General features: G+C 44.2%; 2 protein-coding genes across 20 annotated transcripts; one reads left to right on the top strand and one right to left on the bottom strand.

The window, feature by feature from the left end:
* Positions 1 to 6,728: 6,728 nt before the first annotated feature.
* On the bottom strand, positions 6,729 to 13,596 carry Ccdc163 (CCDC163 homolog). Of its 18 annotated transcripts, none has more exons than XM_076564820.1 (11): positions 13,291 to 13,596; positions 12,602 to 12,713; positions 12,439 to 12,472; positions 12,086 to 12,270; positions 11,900 to 11,981; positions 11,448 to 11,631; positions 11,147 to 11,214; positions 10,438 to 10,505; positions 10,036 to 10,139; positions 7,485 to 7,618; positions 6,729 to 6,981 (listed from the first exon to the last, which is right to left on the bottom strand). In XM_076564820.1, exons 2-11 carry the CDS (start codon positions 12,677 to 12,679, stop codon positions 6,866 to 6,868), a joined length of 1,053 nt encoding a protein of 350 aa, XP_076420935.1. In that variant the 5' UTR covers positions 12,680 to 12,713; positions 13,291 to 13,596; the 3' UTR covers positions 6,729 to 6,865. The 18 variants fall into 18 exon arrangements, with proteins under 18 accessions (XP_076420935.1, XP_076420941.1, XP_076420930.1 ...); XM_076564826.1 differs by having other exon boundaries at positions 7,485 to 7,546; XM_076564815.1 differs by having other exon boundaries at positions 12,086 to 12,309; positions 12,602 to 12,722; positions 13,291 to 13,396.
* On the top strand, positions 13,119 to 19,783 carry Mmachc (metabolism of cobalamin associated C). Of its 2 annotated transcripts, none has more exons than XM_006986563.4 (4): positions 13,119 to 13,467; positions 16,272 to 16,466; positions 17,323 to 17,475; positions 18,660 to 19,783. In XM_006986563.4, exons 1-4 carry the CDS (start codon positions 13,387 to 13,389, stop codon positions 19,068 to 19,070), a joined length of 840 nt encoding a protein of 279 aa, XP_006986625.1. In that variant the 5' UTR covers positions 13,119 to 13,386; the 3' UTR covers positions 19,071 to 19,783. The 2 variants fall into 2 exon arrangements, with proteins under 2 accessions (XP_006986625.1, XP_042127609.1); XM_042271675.2 differs by having other exon boundaries at positions 13,330 to 13,467; positions 16,324 to 16,466; positions 18,660 to 19,187.
* Positions 19,784 to 19,878: the final 95 nt, after the last annotated feature.

The following is a 19,878-nucleotide window of genomic DNA, read 5'->3' as shown; positions in this document are numbered from 1 at the left end:
CTGGCCTGCAGGCATACATGCAGAGAAAACACTATATAATAAAGAAAAAAGAAAAGTAACTAAAACAGTTACGCAAAAACAATGTGTGTTTCTCAAAAAAAATAAAAAGGGGATTGGTGCTGCAGGAAATCTAATTAGTCTTTTTTTTTTTTTTTTTTTTTTTTTGGTTTTTCAAGACAGGGTTTCTCTCTGTACTTTTGGTGCCTGTCCTGGATCTCACTCTGTAGACCAGGCTGGCCTCGAACTCACAGAGATCCTCCTGGCTCTGCCTCCTGAGTGCTGGGATTAAAGGCGTACGCCACCACCACCCGGCCCTCTAATTAGTCTTATTGATAAAAACATGGAGCCAGACATTGGGGTAAATACTGAAAGATCAGAGGAAACAAGCCACAGCCACTTTTTACCTGGCCAACTCCTCAGCAGAAAGGGGAAGACCCTGTCTCCATGAATCCTCAGACTGAATACCCCTGAGTCCTCAGCCAACAGGGCTGAGTTCCAGTCTCCTCCTACCTTATATTCCTTTCTCCACCCAGCCATATCACTTCCTGTCTCAACCTTCCTAGTGCTGGGATTAATGGCATGTGTGCTTCCCAAATACTGGGAGCAAAGGCATGAGATCCCAAGTGCTGGGATTAAAGGTGTATGCCACCACTGCCTGACCTCTATGGCTAACTCTGTGGCTGGCTCTGCCCTCTGATTGCCAGACAAGCTTTATTGGTTACAGTACAAACAAAATATCACCACATTCCCCCCCCCTTTTTTTTATTTATTTTGGAGCTGAGGATCCAACCCAGGGCCTTGTGCTTGCTAGGCAAGCACTCTGCCACTAAGCTAAATCCCCAACTCCTTCCCCTTTTTTGTCAAATATTTAAAAAGAAAGTTAACTAATTTAAGAAAAACTAAATACAATAAATATAATAACTATACATAATATATACAGTCAAGAATTACTTTAACAATATCCAGTCCACTAACATTTGACAAATTCAGAGAAAATATTCTATTATTTATCCTATCTTGGTGAGTCCAAAGGATTGTACCTAATTCATTTTCTATCTAACTTGTATTACAAACTAAAAACTGTCTTTTGATGTCTCTCGAACTTACACACTTTACATCTTTTTAATGAGTTTCTTTTCTGAATTTGTTAAAAAGGAAAACTATAACTATCTAGTCTTCAACTCCATCAGAGACCAGAGAAGGAAATATTACCTGAGTAAGCAGGAAGTACAAGCAAGAAACTTCCAAAAAGTGTGAGAAATAACAGAAACAGCTGGTTCCTCTGCAACACTGGGGCATCCATTGTCTGCTTACAGGCCTAGCATATCTGACAGATTTATCTATGAAGCAGGATTTTCTGAAGGGCTGTCCTACCTTGTCTTGGCAAAGTTCAGCAGTCTTTTATTTTGTGTCCTTGACCATTTTGGACAGCATACTATTAGCAGTCAAGACAAGGGCATTTTCTTCTCCAGTGACTAACTTTTGCCACAAAGAAAGTAAACTCCATATGGAGTTTCTTCTATGTCCATCATCTTTTTTGAAGTAGATTGGTGCTGCCAGGAGCAGACATGTCTCATTGTCATAAAAAAAAGAATCTGCCCGGTGGTGATGGCACATGCCTTTAATCCCAGCACTCAGGAGGCAGAGCCAGGAGGATCTCTGTGAGTTCGAGGCCAGCTGGTCTACAGAACAAGATCCAGGACAAGCACCAAAACAACACAGAGAACCGCTGTCTTGAAAAAAAAAAACCAAAAAACTATGTTATTAAAACATTTTAAATGCCATATTCTGTAGATCTCTGAAGTGTTTGAAGATAACCTGTCTATCTAAAATATCTGTTTGACATTGAAAACATACCTAATATGATTACAAGTTTAATTGTAATGACTAACTACTAACTTACACTTCTTTATATCCTAATTAGTTGGTAATAATAACTTTCAAGAACTAGTAATTTGTATTACATTGTTAAATGAGGTATAATATCTTGAACAAGATTAGAAGTGTATGTACAATATAGTCTAACAAAATTAATCTCAAATTTGTATCAATATATAAAATTTGTATACACTATACAACAATCCAATCCAATATAAAATATTTAAAAGTAGTAGTTGCATTTTAAAAGAAAATTCAATCATTAACTTTTTTAAAAAGATTTATTTATTTATTATGTATACAGCATGTATGACTGCAGGCCAGAAGAGGGCACCAGATCTCATTACAGATGGTTGTAAGCCACCATGTGGTTGCTGGGAATTGAACTCAGGACCTCTGGAGGAGCAGTCAGTGCTCTTAACCTCTGAGCCATCTCTCCAGCCCCCAATAATCTAACTTTTTATCTTACATCTATATTCCCATTTTTTCTCTTCAGGGTAGATTCAACAATCTACCCTTTTATCTATCCTATCATTTCTACATCTATTTTTTTTTTCAGAGTGGATTCAATAATCTACCTTTTATCTTATTATATCTATATCCCCTTTTTTTCTTTTCAAAACAAGTACCCTGAATCTAATCTCCTTTGTTTAGCTTTTTTCCTGACCATTACCAATAACAACTTGTAATCAACTACCCTAAACAATGACAAATATCCATAACCCATTGAACGACCAAAACCCAACCACCACACCTCTTGGGAATGTGGGCATCATGTTTTTAAATTTATTTCCTGTTGTCTGAGGGGGAAGGCATCTTTAGGGGATCCTGAAATGATTAAAAACTGGGTTAATTGTCAAGTCCTGGAAGAGGTGGCTGTTATCACTTATTGTACAGTCTCTGCATGCTGGGAAAGTGCAGGGCTTGTCTCAAGTCCTAGCTAGAGTAGTCTGTGAGGCTAGATCATCTCAGCTAGCTACCTCAAAATTGTCCTGAGCAATTTGTAGTCTAAAGCCGATCTTGGGGTGGTGTTTGTCAGCTTAGTGGTGTTATCATAAGTCCATGTGGAATCATCATTGTGGGGTCCTATCATCTTTTTGGAGACTTAAAAAGATTGCATTAGATCAGATTATTCCTTTTCTTGGTAAGTTTTTGGGGGTAGTTCTCCCTTATTCTTGGATGCTTATTTGTCCAAAGGTCTTTAAATTCCTCAAGATAATTGTTTTTCTTTTCCTGGAATGACAAAAACAAAACCCTGCCCCAACCCTAACTTTGGGGAGATTCCAAATATAATCTTTATCAATTTTGATTTATGGTTTCTCTTGAATGTTTTGTTCTCTCTTCTATAGCTAGTCTATCATCCAGAGCTGTATGTTTTCTTACACTAGGTATTAGGTTCTTTAATTGCTCTGGGAAGGAATTTCCTCCACAATAACAGGAAACAACTAAACCGAATTTGACATGGGGGCCCGCAAGAGGCCCCTCAAGACGTTTTTTCCTGATGGCAAAGACAAAGGATTACCTTGTCTGTTCCTTGTTGATCTGCATTCATTAGTCCAATGCCTGCCTTTGCTACACCTTCTGCATAATCCAGAAGGAAAGAGAATTTTGTTGGGATTATTCTTTTTTTGTTTTGTTTTTCTGAGACAAGGTTTCTGTGTAGTTTTGGTGCCTGTCCTGGATCTTACTCTGTAGACCATGCTGTCCTCCAACTCACAGAGATCTGCATGGCTCCTCACTATTTCTAACTAAGTCTCTTATCCCTCAATCCTCAAGAGTTCCTGGGGTAAATAACTGTGGGGGCTGGTCCCCCACAAGAGATTCAATTATTATTTGTCTAGCTTCTGAATTTGGTATCATTCTATTTAATGCTGAAATCAATCTTTGTAAGAAAGCAGTGAAGATTTCTTTGGGGCCCTATATAATTTTTGTAAATGACTCAATTTTTTTTCCTACTTCTTCAGTTCTGTCCCAAGAATTCAAGGCTGCTGTGTGGCAGAAAGCCAGGGTGTGGTCATCATATAAAGATTGCCTTTCTACATTAGTATAACCTCCCTCCACAAGAAGTTGATCTTGGGAGATTTCAATACCTCTAGCCCTACTTCATTGTTCAATGGTCTTAGCCTCATCCTTCCACCAGGTCCTCCACTGTAACTGAGGACCAGCCTCCAAGACTGCTGTAATCAAATTTCTCCAGTCTTGAGAGATAATTCTATTACCAGTTGACTACAAGTTTAACATTTGCTTCACAAAAGGTGAGTGCAGGCCATGACTATCGCTCCCTTGAATCTCTTCAAATCTAACATTTGCACAGGAGTCTATTCAGCTGTTACACAGTCTGGGGGATATGTATCTTTTGGCAGTTCCTATAAGGTTACTGGATAAATTATGGTTGGCTGTTTGAAAGCCTTAGACTGTTTCCCTGTAACTTTATAATACAATGCTGAGATTGGTTCTCCTTTGAATCCTCTGTCTGAGTCTGGACATCTCCACAGTCTATTTTAACAAGTTTTCCTAAAGCTTTTATCTTGGCACTCATATTAACCAACTTTTTTAATGATAAAACAGAAATGATCAAACAAATATTTATAATTGACATTACGTAAATCCCATCTACATTAATTATCCTCTCATTTAATTATTCCATTTTCAAACCATCTAGCATATTATCAAACAGAGACCAAACTCCCTCCATTGTAAAAATGTTTCTCATTTTTTAATGTGGGGGAAAAAACTCTTTTTTTTTTTTTAAACTAATTTCCGCCCTTTTAAGAAATCCCAATTGAGTCACCAAATCTGCTGACAATGATGATTCAGATGATGGTGAAGTGAGGCAGCTACCTAGGTGTGGCAGCAGCCCCGAGGAGGGGGTCCAGGGAAAGCCACAACACACCAGGAGCGGGAAGACGCCAAAGAACCAGCCATCTGCACTGGGGAATATGCAAAATCAGCTAACTCCTGTGCCTTTTGGAGCCCATGGAGTTTGCCGCAGATAAGCTGCAACAGAAACTTGGCTGGCAGGGTAGTGACTCTGAGCGCGTGCAGCTCCAGCCTGAGCTGTTAGCTGAAAAGCCACAGTCAGGCTTTTTCGTGAACTCATGCCCCAAAAGTTGGGTGGCAGCTATAGCAGGAATTCTAATTGGTCTTATTAATCAAAGTCCAGAGCCAGATATTAGGGTAAATGCTGAAAGATCAGAGGAAACAAGCCACAGCCAACTCCTCAGCTGAAAGGGGAAGACCCTGTCTCCATGAATCCTCAGACTGAATACCCCTGAGTCCTCAGCCGAAAGGGCTGAATTCCAGTCTCCTCCTACCTTATATTCCTTTCTCCACCCAGCCATATCACTTCCTGTCTCAACCTTCCTAGTGCTGGGATTAATGGCATGTTTGCTTCCCAAATACTGAGAGCAAAGGCATGAGATCCCAAGTGCTGGGATTAAAGGTGTGTGCCACCACTGCCTGACCTCTATGGCTTACTCTGTGGCTGGCTCTGCCCTCTGATCGATCATCAGACAAGCTTTACTGGTTACAGTACAAACAGAATATCACCACAGGTTGGAGAGAGGGCCCAGCAATTAAGAGCACTTGCTGCTCTTCCAGAGGACCTGAGTTTGATGCCCAACATCCATATGGCAAATCAAAACCATGTGTATCTCCTGCTCAAGAGGATCTGATACTCTCTTCTGGTCCCTCAGGACACTACACACAGGTGGCACATAGACATACATGCAGACAGAATTCCCATACACATAAACTAAGAAAATAATTTTTTTTTTGATTTATTAATTTATTATGTATACAGTATTCTGTCTGCATGTGTCCCTGCAGGCCAGAAGAGGGCACCAGATCTCATTACAAGTGGTTGTGAGCCACCATGTGGTTGCTGGGAATTGAACTCAGGACCTCTGGAAGAGCAGTCGGTGCTCTTAACCACTGAGCCATCTCTCCAGCCCAAGAAAATAATTTTTTTTTTTTTTTTGGTTTTTCGAGACAGGGTTTCTCTGCGTAGCTTTGCGCCTTTCCTGGAGCTCACTTGGTAGCCCAGGCTGGCCTCGAACTCACAGCGATCCGCCTGGCTCTGCCTCCCGAGTGCTGGGATTAAAGGCGTGCACCACCACCGCCCAGCAAGAAAATAATTTTTGAAAATGAAAGTAGAATTTGAATCACAGAATTCCTCATAAGAGTTATAGCAAAAACTACTTTTTGGCTAGGTATGGCAGTACTCACCTTTAATCCCAGGACTAGGGAGGCTGAGGCAGGAGGATCTCTATGAATTCAAGGCCAGCCTGGTGTACAAAGCAAGTTTCAGGATAGCCAGGGCTACGTACAGAGACCCTATCTCAAAAGAAATAAAGGCTTTGGTGATTTTGTTTGTTTGCTTTCGTGCTTGCTTTCAAAGATGACTCAATTTCAGAGACACTGAGAAGCCTATGCAAACACACAGGCTGGCTGCTAGGGAGGAGGAAGTATGGAGAGTCTGGGGTGAGCCTCGATGAGCAGAGTGACAGTGTGGCCCTCTAGATCTGGGCTGCTAAGGAAGAGGAAGTATGGAGAGTCTGGGGTGAACCTCAATAAGCAGAGTGACAGTGTGGCCCTCTAGATCTGGTGCCCACCACAGTATCCCACTCTCCTCTACAATCTCATCAACATAGCCTCAGGCCAACATCCTGATCCACTCTACTCATCAGAAGAGGAGAAATCATTTCTTTCCAAGTTCACCTGAGCTTGCAGTCAACAGTGTAGCTATAAATGTCAGATTTCAGAGGCAGAGGTCCCAGGAAGCAGTTAGGTAACAAGAAGGGAAACATACGGCTGAGCTGATCCCATGGGGGTGAAGAAAACACATCAGGGAGAGTGACCCACTTTATTTGAAATTAGCTGGGGAGCAGCAATGGCTGGACAGTGAGGCGCCCCAGTAAAGAGGGCACATACCGGAGGGGATGAGAAGACTGCCTTGATGGATTCATCTCATTCTTCTCACAAGTCCTTACAGCTCACTCTGGAAGATCTTGGGGCCTTGAAAGAACAGATCCTCTTGCCCAAGACTCTGGGCATGGGACTGAGAGCTGCTGGGTTCCGGGTTAGAAAAGGAGTTCTGGAGTTCTAAGAGGAAGGAAAATGAAAAACAAACCATTAGCCAGACTGTGATATGCATAAAACTAGGCCCTGGACCTTCCTGGAAAGGACACACAGGCCTGGTTTGTATGTACCCATTCTATGGTGGTTTCTAACTATCTACCTGTTTCTGTCCCCCAGCTGCAATGAAGCAAGTTAATGAAGAATGTAGTGGGACATGTCTGTATTCCTAGCACTCAAGAACTTGAGGCAGGAAGATTTTGAGTTCAGGAGCAGGCTGGGCTCCATGGCAAGCCTGAGCTACAAAGGAAAACCTGGCCTTTAAATAAATATTAAATAATAATTACTTTGGCTTCTTTTCAAATCATATAAATATTTTGCCTTTCACTAAATAAATATTAAATAATAAAGTAGCTTAACTCTCTCTGATATACAACATGGATGGATGGACTCACACAGAAAAGGACAAACGATTAGCCAGCTGCATTCAGACACCATTCAGATTCGGCCTCTCCCAGACCTGTCCTTACCCCTGTCTAGTTTCTTTAAAAGTTCCCAGCTACGGTCACAGTCTGGAAGACTGACTTCAGAGCTAGATGAAGAAAGAGACATGGCGAAGATGTTGGCCATAGGCAGCTTAGATTGCCAGGCATGAACAGACGTCCTAAAAAGAACAATCAGAGGCAGAGATGGTGATGGATCTAGGACCCTCTTCCAGCATGAAACTGTCTTCTTTTCTGAGGTCAGGATTCTGGACTGCCACCTCACTCCCCAATTATCATTCAGACATATAAAGATATATCCCAACTCTGAATCAAATGACAAGTGCCTAACATTGGGGCCGGCAGGATGGCTCAGCTGATAAACATGCCTGCCATCAAGGCTAAGGTTGATCCTGAGAACCCATATGGCAGAAGTGTACTTCATGGTACATACATGCCCACACATATGTAGACTAAATAAATAAATAAAATGCAAAAAATTTTTTTTTAGTAATGCAGGTGAGCATAACAGTACACACCTGTTATTCTGTACTCAGGAAGCAAAGACAGCAGGTTGGTGAGTTTGAGGCCAATCTGAGCTACCCAATGGAAATCATCTCAATAAAATAAATAATAAACAAACAAACAATAAAGACTGAATCTGGTAACATATACCTATATGCTGTGGGACGGTCTGTATGTCAAATTGCTCTGATTGGTCAATAAATAAAACACTGATTGGCCAGTGGCCAGGCAGGAAGTAGGTGGGACAAGGAGAGAGGAGAATTCTGGGAAGCGGAAGGCTGAGGCGGGGAGACACTGCCAGCCGCAGCCATGACCAGCAGCATGTGAAGATGCCGGTAAGCCACCAGCCATGTGGCAAGTTATAGATGTATGGAAATGGATTAATTTAAGCTATAAGAACAGTTAGCAAGAAGCCTGCCACGGCCATACAGTTTGTAAGCAATATAAGTCTCTGTGTTTACTTGGTTGGGTCTGAGCGGCTGTGGGACTGGCGGGTGACAAAGTTTTGTCCTGACTGTGGGCAAGGCAGGAAAACTCTAGCTACAAATGGCGCCCAACGAGAGGGCAAGAGTTTCCACCTAAAACCTGAGAAAAGATTCTAAAACGGAGCTAAAAACAGCTTCCTAATTGTCTCTCTCAAAGGAGCGGCAGCCTGCCGGTTTGAGCTACTGGCGGGTTCCTAGCTTGCGAGCTCGGTCTGCAGTATGGCGGGAATGAGGCCTCTGCAAGTGGCACATTAAGGTGTGTGGTGGATTTAGCCTTTGCTAGTACAAAACAAAAAAAGAGGTTTCTGGGCTACACGCTGCTTGGATAAAAGCATAGACCCACGATGGCTCCCAGAGCTGGCGGAAAACGTACCACCGCCATGTTGGGAAGTTGAAGTGGGCGGAGCCAGCAGCCACAGCGCCGTTTCAGGCTTAGAAGGCTGCAGTTTAAAGCAATAGGCTCAAGGTAATATAAAACATAAGCCACATAAAGATGGCTACCACACAGAGAATCTGGATTATGTTCTCTTTGATATTCGTAACTGAAGAGAAACATTTGATTACAAAAGCTGTTGAGTTATGCCAAAATGTATATTTTAAAGGTAACTTGACTTCAAAATTTGGATTTAAGGATATGTTGCTTTGGAAAAGAGGTTCTGCTTTTGTTTCTACAGAAAGCCAGAGGCTATGGATTTGTTCCAGATTAAGATACATCAGGTTTGACCAGCCAAGACCACCTGAAAGGTCTCCGATGACACCATGGCCCAGATGATCCAACATCCAGAATCGTTTCAAGGCAACTGGCTCAGACGATACGGTCTCACGGACTACTCCATGATCCTAAAATTTTCTTTGTGTCCCCATAAGATACAGCGCCCCCCTCCAGCAGGAAGTAGTTAAGAGAAGCTACGGCCAAATTCCCAAATATACCAAGCTGACTTTGGAGATGTGTAAAAGTTAAAACCTTCCTTTTAAAAAAAAGAAAGGGGAAGTGCTGTGGGACGGTCTGTATGTCAAATTGCTCTGATTGGTCAATAAATAAAACACTGATTGGCCAGTGGCCAGGCAGGAAGTAGGTGGGACAAGGAGAGAGGAGAATTCTGGGAAGCGGAAGGCTGAGGCGGGGAGACACTGCCAGCCGCAGCCATGACCAGCAGCATGTGAAGATGCCGGTAAGCCACCAGCCATGTGGCAAGTTATAGATGTATGGAAATGGATTAATTTAAGCTATAAGAACAGTTAGCAAGAAGCCTGCCACGGCCATACAGTTTGTAAGCAATATAAGTCTCTGTGTTTACTTGGTTGGGTCTGAGCGGCTGTGGGACTGGCGGGTGACAAAGTTTTGTCCTGACTGTGGGCAAGGCAGGAAAACTCTAGCTACACCTATAACACTTAGGAGGTAGGAGCAGGAAGATCAGGAGTTCAAGGACAGCCTAGGTTAGAATGCCCAATGTTGTTCTTATCAATAAAACCCCAGATACTCAGACTGACCACCCCAACCAATCCTGGCCAAATTTAGGATAACTGAACTTTGCGTGACCTCTATGACACAAACCCCCTCTACTGCCCCAGCACATACAACTTCTGACCTGAGGAAGTAGGGCTCCTCCTTCTGGGCATCAGGGGCCTCTGTCCTGGTAACCTCCAGGGTCTGAAACTTGCCCTTCTGTTCACTCTGTAGGTGTTCCAACGTCTGCCAGACCATGGTGCAGAAGGAGAATCTCTCCCATTCCAAGGGAAACTCCCTCCCACAACTCCCCACCTCCTCAACACCCGAAAGCCTTCATGCAGGCGAGGACAGTGACTCAGGCATACAGCAAAGAGACTGGGAAGAACTGCTTTGGAGGGATATGGAATCAGCATGGGGAAGAATGATGGGGACAGGGATGGGGGTGGAAGAAGATATCTAGGCCTTTCTGTAGAGCAGGACAGACAGGAAGGATGGGGACTCCATGAAGAAATACGTGGAAGCTGGTCTAAGCCTGTCCTACCTTCCAGCTGCGGGCTTGAACCTGGCGCCCTTCAGCTATCTGTTCCAGCAGCAACTCCTGATGTTGGCCTGAAAATGAGACAGGATATGTGGGGACACCATTCTCCAACATCACTCCTTCTTCGCTGTCTTGTAATTGGACTGGCAGTAGAAAGCTGGCCTCGAACTCACAGAGATTCCCCTGCCTCTGCCTCCCAAATGCTAGGATTAAAGGTGTCTGCCACCACCACCTGGCTGGCAGTAGAAACTTAGACAAACATATTCTGATCCAGTGGCTGGAAAGATTCAAAGCTGATAGGAGAGACTAAATTCATACCATGAGAGAAAAAGAACAATATAAAATATTTTGCCAAAGGCTAGGGGTGTAGCTTGGTGGTGAAGCACATGCTTAGCGAAGTACAAGGCATCACACAATATACAAATAATTTGCCTGGCCAGGGGTTGGTGCCATATGCCTTTAATCCCAGCACTTTGGAGGGAGAGGCAGTGGGTTTCTGTGAGTTCAAGGCCAGCCTGGTTCACATAGTGAGTTCCAAGACAACCAGGGCTATACAGAGACCCTGTCTCAAAAAAATAAAATAAAAATTAAAAAAAAATAATTTGCTAGACTTTTCAATAGCTCAAAGAGGCAGAGGTATGGTCAGTTACTAGAAGAACAAGAAAATATTCCAGAAATAGGGACAAAGGAATACTCTCAATCTTTTACTTACTCAGCTGGTCTCGAAGCAACTTCAGTTCCTCCCGAAGAATCTCTGACTCTTCCCACAAAAGCTGGTGCCTACATGAGTGACAGCATGTCATTCTAAAATCAAATAACAAACCCAAAGTGGCTGGAGACAAAGTCTCGCTAAATGGCCCTAGTTGGCCTACAACTCAATATGTGAAGCAGGCTGGACTCAAACTCATAGAGATCTACCAGCCTCTGCCTCCTGAGCACTAGGATTAAAGGTGTGTGATAACAGAAAATAAATCTTAAATAAACAAAAAGACAAAGTCTTGCCCATCACTTACTCAGTCCGCAGCTCTTGGTGAAAGCCATTGGTACTACTGAACTTCCCTGGTCTTGTTCTCGTTTGGGTTTGGACTAGCTCTTGAACCTGGTTCCGAAGGCCCTGCAGTTCCTTTCTCAACCCTTCCAGGCGTTGCTCCAGAAGGGCTCTCCCTTTTGGGCCCTCCTGAAGCAATTTTAGTGATGCTGTAGTGGGACAAGTGAAGGCAAACTGCTCTAAGAGCTTCACACATGAGCCCAGGCACTACTTGCAAATCAAAACAAGTACACAAAAGCTACATAGCAAAACTGTGGGCATGTATACAAAGTCATGTGGTGCTGAAGAGATGGCTCAGCCTCACAACCAAAAGTTGTACATAGATCAGCGGTACAGCATAGCTCAGTATGCACAAAACTCCAGTTTTAATTTTAAAACTCTGTATACTGCACATGAAGCAAAGAATTGGCCCAGTACCTTCCAGAGCACTGATCTTCTTCATCTGCTGCTCCCGATCCTTCAACAGGCTCTGCACAGCACCCCTTAGCGCCGCAGTCACCTATCCAAGGACAGAAAACCCAGAAACTACTTTTTAAGTTGTTTTCCTAGCTCCTAATATTATTCTCTCACATTGCCACCACATACAAACACCTAATTCCTCACCTGAGCCTGAGCCTGAAGCTGGGATCGGAGCTTAGTAATTTCATTCCAGAGAGATGAGCTGTGAGATTCAGTGCAGCTCAGTCTCTCTCCAAGAACCGGAGTCTTTAGAGGCCAAGGCTGATGAGCTTGGGCCCCTGGCTGTGGAGGCAAATGATGAGGGGAAATCCAGGTGTCAGCCAGGTCCCCTAGTGAAGGAATAAGGAAGGGACAAGAGCAGGGTCTGTCTGTGTAGGAAATCAAAGTTTCAGAAGGGAAGTAGCTGGAATTTGTACAGAATTATAGATGATAGAGGCAGGCACTGGAAGAACGGACTTGAAAAAAAAGAAAAGGCTGAGAGAAAGAACAATACTTACCTGTAGAGGAAACTCGAAGAGGATACAAATTCTGCTACAAAAGAAAACAGTTCCACAAGCCAGTGAGCTTTCAGTGTCCTTTAATCTACGCCCTAGCCTAGTCTCCCAATGGGGAAAGAAGAACTCCGGGAGGTCGGGAAGGGAGGTTCCTGTGCCTCCTCACCTTAATCCGGGCCATATTTTCATCAGTTGAATTGAGAACTGCATGCAGTTGATCAGACCAGCTAGGGCTCCTATTCATCCTGGAGGACTGAGGACTGCGTCTCTGACGTTTCCTGCTCTTGCTCTCCCACACAAAGATACCAGCGGTAAAGCCCAGGACAGGACACAGTGTTACATGGAGAGAGGAAAGTAGGAATGGGATATTAAGGCTACAGATACAGTACCACGAAAAACTGCGAATCTGGAACTAGGGAACGGAGTTCTTGGGGAAGTGGGAAAAATAGAATACTCTAAAACACAGATATCAAGTGAGGGTCGAATGAGCCGAATCTTGTTTGAAACCTCCCCAAATCAAGGACGCTAGCACAATCTCCACGTCAAGTCTGGACCAGCCACTACTACCGCCCATGAGTTCAAACTCTGGTAGGCGGAGAGTGAAATTTAAGAGCGGGTGCCGCAGCGCCACCCGGGAAACTGAGTCCGCTTCTGGCGGAGACAACAGGCAATAGAGGGCGGAAATACGTCTCCCTGGAAGCGCCCCCGTACGTTCATACACACACCTCCCCGTGAAGCTTGTCGGGACACGGAGTCGTACAGACTCTGTTATGTTTGGGCTCCAAGGACCAAACTAACTACTTGTACCAAGATGCATCGCGCAGAGTCAATGGAAGATGTTAACTTGTCCTTTACCTCCTGGGAAATGTAGTCCGGCTTGTCTTAACGCCTAAAAGCCCAAGTTAACTATAAGACTCCATTTCCCAGCAAGCTCAGCGTTCAACGTGCGCTATGGAGCCGCGTGTCGCAGACCTGAAGCAGAAGATTGAGGACACTTTGTGTCCTTTTGGCTTCGAGGTTTACCCTTTCCAGGTTGGTTTGTCTTCCCTGTGGTTCTAGGGCCAGCTGTATGATTGGCCTTGGCGCCAAAAGTATGGGGCCCGGTGAGCCCTTCTTCTCCAGCCCAAGCTCCTACCGCGGCCATCTAATAACCCAGTCTCCGAGTCGTGATGTGAAATGGGGCTTGATAAAAGGTAGAGAAACAGACACGTTTGCCCGATTGCCTCTTTATGATGTCAAACAAATGAATTGGATTCAACCCACGATACCTGACCTCTCCGTAGTTTAAAAAAAAAAATAATAATGTCCCCCGTGGGGCCGGAATCACCAGACGCTTCCAAAGGAATTAGGAGAGGTCAAAGTTTGGAAGGTAGGCATGGCTATGTATTAGGTCCGTTGAAGAAAGAAGAGAATTCCTGATGTTGAGCAAGGCACAATTGGCTAGTTTGTTCCGTCAGCCAACTGAAGGCTAATTCATAATGTTGCTAGCCATCAATACAGGACTGAGCATAGAAATTCCTCACGCTCGCCTGGTACAGAAAGAACTCTCTGTAACCTCGGTCCCACTCCACACCACCCGGCTCCGCCCTATCCCACAGTACTGAGTGAACAAGATATGCTTAGGACACAAGCCTAAATTAAAATCATCCTGAGTCCTTGGACCTATCTATCTTAAGAGACTTCCCATTCCTCACCCATTCCATTGAGCTGTCCACGGCAAGACTTAGAATAAGATACTATAGAGAAGTAAGTAAATCTAGCTTGAACGCATTTGCAGGAGGAAAAAACGTGAAATTGAACCTCTGGAGGATGTAGCTCAGTGACAGAGCTCTTGACCACCATGCTTGAGGTCTTAGGTTCAATTCCCAAATTGAGGAAAAAGAATGAAACTGAGCTGAAGCTGTAACTCAGTGATAGAGTGCTGGCTTAGCATTGGCAAGGCTCTGGGTTTAACCTCAAGCACCAGTTCAAAAACAAGCGTGAAAAGATGGATTTAGGGGCTGGAGAGATGGTTCAGCAGTTAAGAGCACTGACTGCTCTTCCAGAGGACCAGGGTTCAATTCCTAGCACCCAAACGGCAGCTAACAACTGTCTGAACTCCAAGTTCTGACACCCTCACATAGATAAACATGCAGGCAAAGCACTAATGCAAATAAAACAAAAATAAATGAATTATTTAAAATAATAAAAGATGGATCGAAAGGAGGGAGGGTTATTGAAAGGAGGCAGTGATGGATGGCAGATAGGGAAAAAACAGGAATGCCTATGTGAGGTCCAGGTACAGTGGCAGAAGACTTTGACTCCAGCCTGTTCTACATATGGAGCTCCAGGCCAGCCAGGACTATATAGTGAGACCCTGTCTGAAAAGTGTGTGTGTGTGTGTGTGTGTGTGTGTGTGTGTGTGTGTGTGTGAGAGAGAGAGAGAGAGAGAGAGAGAGAGAGAGAGAGAGAGAGAGAGAGAGAGAGAGAAATGGGAACTAGTATACTGAACAGAGTTAGCTGTAGCTCTGCCTGTTATTATGAGGCCCTGCTACTCACCTTCTCAGTCCTACATCCAGCAGCCACCATGAATATCCCCTGAATCTTCCAAGCTCATAGTTTTTTAGCCCAACAACCCATCCTGTATCCCAAAACACTTCTCTCGTTAGGATTACTATAATCTGGCTTCAATCTTGGATCCAATCCATTCTCTACACTGCAACCAAATCTTTCTAAACTATCAGGTCACTTTATTCTTTGTTTGTTTTCGACGCAGGGTTTCTGTGTAGTTTTGGAGCCTGTTCTGGATCTCGCTCTAGACCAGGCTGGCCTCAAACTCAGAGATCTGCCTGCCTCTGCCTCCCGAGTGCTGGGATTAAAGGTATGTGCCCCACCACTGCCCAGCACTTCACTATTTGAAGTTAAATGACTCCTCTCTGTCACCAAATTGGAAGTCATAGTTTTTAAGTTGGTATTTAAGGTCAGGCACAACCTCCTACTAATCTCTCAAGCCTTTTCTCCTTTTCACTTCCACCACACTAGATAGTCTGCTCTTCTCAAATGCACTTAGTACATTTTTTTTCTTTTTCTTTCTTTTTGGTTTTTTTGAGACAGGGTCTTTCTGTGTAGCCCTGGCTGTCCTAGAACTCACTCTGTAGACCAGGCTGGCCTGAAACTCAGAGATCCCCCTGCTTCTGCACCACCCCACCCCGTCCCCAGTGGTGGGATTAAAGGTGTATGCCACCACAGCCCAGTGGGCTGAGTGCATTTCTACTGGCAAGGCTACATAGTGAGACTCTGTCTCAGGTAAATAAACAGCAGATTCTCTATCCCCCACATCAACCTTCAGTTTCCTTACCAGCCCCCAAGACTGGATTTCAGTTTTTTTCTAGTGTCAGAGGATGGTTATCTGGTCCTGCCATAGGACTGGTCATAATTATCACTTTCTCTCTTTTTTTTTTTTTAAATTTTTTGGAGACAGGGTTTCTCTGTGTAACAGACCCGGCTGTCCTAGAACTCACTTTGTAGACCAGGCTGCCTAGAACTCATAGAGATCCGCCTGCCTCTGCCTCCCAAGAGCTGGGATTAAAGGTGTGCACCACCACCACCTGGCCAGTTGTCACTTTCTATTCTAGTTTGTTTATAAACTCTTTCCTAATCTCACTCCTTGTCAATTGCAGACAGATTGCCCATATAAGGTTAATATGCATACATTACATAGCATCAGTGAAAATTCTTTGAATGAATGAAATGGAAATGAGTGCAAAACGTATGAAGCCTTGAATGCAAAGCCAAGGTGTGGGCCTAGTTAAGGCCCAAGCTGCTTGCCAACCAGACCTGAGCTTTCTGTGTTCCAGGTGGCGTGGTACAATGAACTCCTGCCTCCAGCCTTCCACTTGCCCTTCCCAGGACCTACCCTGGCCTTCCTGGTACTAAGCACACCTGCTATGTTTGACAAAGCCCTCAAGCCCTTCTTGAAGAGCCACCACCTCCAACCACCGAGAGACCCAGTGGATCAGTGCGTGTCCTACCACCTGAGGAGTGTTAGGGAGGTAAGGCTCAACTTCAACTCCCAAGCCTACATCTGCTTCCCTGCTGATGAAGCTCAGTGCAGGATCTAGATCTGGGGCTAGGAGCTATGCCGTTCTGTAACTTCTTCCTATTCTGCTTTCTCTTTTTTTCTTTTTTCTTTTTTTTTCTGGAGCTGAGGACCAAACCCAGGGCCTTGCACTTGCTAGCGCTCTACCACTGAGCTAAAATCCCCAGCCCCCCTATCCTGCTTTCTCACACCCAGGTTTTACCCTTTCCTTTATTAGAGACCCCTACCTGAAATCAGTTTCGTAGAGTGACTACACTGATGGACAACTGTATGGACCTCAGGCTAATCTGAATACATACTGGAATAGTAAATACATCTTTTAGGCATTGTGTGCTGTTCTTTGCTCTGTGCTTACAAGCTCTATGCTCTTTGGAGCCTTTTGAAGGCAGAACAGTATTTCCCAGCCTGTATTCATTTATATGCACATGTGTACATATTTGTACACAAGGCTCAATAACTCCTGATAATGGAGGCCTCTGAGCGAAGTCTTTTGTATTTCCCTTCGAGCACATGCCCTTCTGAGAGGGCAGAGGAACTTCAACTTCCTTCACTTAGTAGCGTCTTAGGTTAAAGTTGTGTTTTCCCTTCAAACAGGGCTTTTAATGGAGAATCCCAGCAGTAGGGAGGTAGAGGCAGGAGGATTACCTTTGGCTATATATAGCAAGTTCAAGGCCATTCTGACCCTGTCTCAAAAAACCAAGCCATGAGCTTATGAGAACAGGACCATGTTAATACACAACTTAGGCCTTTGCAGAACAGAACAGTCATGACTCCCATCATGCTAACAGGAGCCCCTTATTCTGTTCCAGAAATTTCCAGAACTGCAAATGGAAGTCATTGCTGACTATGAGGTCCACCCCAACCGGCGCCCTAAGATTCTAGCCCAGACCGCAGCCCATGTGGCAGGTGCTGCTTACTACTACCAACGACAAGATGTGGATGCTGACCCATGGGGGACCCAGGTTAGAGAATCCATGTGAATGAATGAGTGGGGACTCAGAGAGAAAAATAGTAAAGGCCCTCCAAGTATTTCTATGAGGTCCCACGGTCCTTCACCTTCCTTTGATGAAGTTGATACGTAACCCAGAACAACTATGGTCCTGACAAATAGTTCACCTGTTTTCTGGCTCCTTTACCTGCTGATTTACCTGAGGACATAACAGTTTAAAAAAATCTGGTCCCTTTTAGAGTTTTAAAAATATTTACTGTGTGTGCATGCATTGATAGAGGTCAGAGGATAATTGCAGGAGTCAGTTCTCTCCTTCCACCTTGTGGGTCCTTGGGGATGAACTGAGGCTGTTAGGCTTGGCTGCACACACCTTCACTCACTAAGTCATCTCACCAACTTCCTGGTCTGTTTTTTGTTTTGAGACAAAAACCATCTCTGGTTGTCTTAGAACTCACTGTGTAGACTAAGCTGGCCTCAAACTTACAGAGACCCATCTTGCCTCTGCCTCCCGAGTGCTGGGTTGTATGCCACCACTACCCGGCTTGCCTGCTCTGTTCTTGTGTTCTTGTTCTTGTGTTCCATGGCTGTGTCAGGAAAATCCAAAGGCAGAGTAGTGATCAGGAGACTAATACTGAAACTGGGAAGCTGCTGAGGCCATAATTCTATGAATAGGTGGTCAAGAAGAGGACAGGGACAGTGAGATGGAGGTAAAGGCACTGTGTGCCACACAAGCATACCAACCTGAGTTTGATCTCTAGAACCCATGTAAAGGTGAGAGAGAACCAAATCCATGAAATTGCCTTCTGATCGCCAATAGACACATTCACATATACACAATAGATTTCTTAAAAATGAGGGAAAGAGCCAGGCAGTGGTGGCACACACCTTTAGGGAGGCTCTCTGTAAATTCAAGACCAGCCTGGTCTACAGAGTTCCAGGACAGCCAGGGCTACAAAGAGAAACCCTATCTTGAAAACACACACACACACATACACGCATGCACACAGGGAAAGAGGCTTCTGCATGAAATCTGTGTGCATTGAGTGGAAAATATATGAACAAAAATAGAGCTGCTGGCATGAAGGCAAAAACACTCACACATAAAAATAGAGGAAAAAAGCTTGCAATAATGGGAGTTGGACCTAGTATCAAAATGACTTCTGTAACCCTGAAAACTACTTTTTGCCCTCTCCCCAGCACATAGCAGGTGTGTGCATACACCCCCGATTTGGGGGCTGGTTTGCTATCCGAGGAGTAATATTGCTGCCAGGGATTGAAGTACCAAATTTGCCACCCAGAAAGGCCCCTGACTGTGTGCCTACAAGAGCTGGCCGCATCACTCTGCTTGAAGGCTTCAATTTCCATTGGCGTGACTGGACTTACCGGGATGCTGTGACTCCTGAAGAACGTTACTCAGAAGAGCAGAAGATCTACTTTTCTACCCCACCTGCCCAACGCTTGGCCCTATTAGGCTTTGCCCAGCCCTCAGAACACGCTAGCATTACACCTGAGCATCCCAGTTCCATGCTTACCAAGCCCCAGAATTCCAGCAGAGCAAGAAGCTGGCTTAGCCCCAATGTCTCACCACCTGTATCCCCGGGTCCTTGACCTTTTCCCCTGTGAGATACCATTTGTGTTAGATTTATTTTGGGTAAAATTTGGGTCTTGAAAAAGCACTTTTGTTTTTTTTGGGTTTTTTTTTTTTTTTTTTTTTTTTTTGGTTTTTGGTATTCAAGACAGGGTTTCTCCCTGTAGTTTTGGTGACTGTCCTGGAATTCACTCTGTAGACCAGGCTGGCCTCCAACTCACAGAGGTCTGCCTGCCTCTGCTTCCCAAGTGCTGGGATAAAAGACATATGCTGCCACCACCCAGTAAAAAAAAAGCACGTTTTATTTGAGTATTATTTCCTGATAATAGCTCTTCAAAGAGAGTCAAGATTCACTTTACATTGGTCAAGACAAATCACATGCCAAGGCAGACTCAAAATCAGCAGCTGCCTTCAAATAGTACTCTAAATACTATTTAGAGTTGTGGTTCTCAATTTTCCTAATGCAACCCTTTAATACAGTTAGTTATGTTGTGGTAACCCCAACCATAAAATTATTTTGTTATAATTTTGATAGTTATAAATCATAATGTAAATGTTTTCAGATGGTCTTAGGCGACCCCTGTAAAAGCGCCCTTCAACTCCCAAAGGGGTCTTGACCCACAGGCTGAGAACCACTGATTTGGAGGATCCTAGGGGTATACACCCTTTAAGTGGTACCTACCACATAGGGCTATGCCAAGTTATTATTTGAATAAACTACTTTGAAACTGTCTGACATACGTAAGTGGTATGTTATTACTAAAGGCTTAAGGAATCTTACACTTCTGCTCAAATAAATCTAGTTTGATTATGGAATGTTGGAAGGCC

Source organism: Peromyscus maniculatus, chromosome 2, assembly GCF_049852395.1.
Source record: "Peromyscus maniculatus bairdii isolate BWxNUB_F1_BW_parent chromosome 2, HU_Pman_BW_mat_3.1, whole genome shotgun sequence".
NCBI classification, from domain to species: domain Eukaryota; kingdom Metazoa; phylum Chordata; class Mammalia; order Rodentia; family Cricetidae; genus Peromyscus; species Peromyscus maniculatus.
Note: the sequence above shows the minus strand (reverse complement) of the source record. Positions and strands in the feature narration are given on the sequence as shown.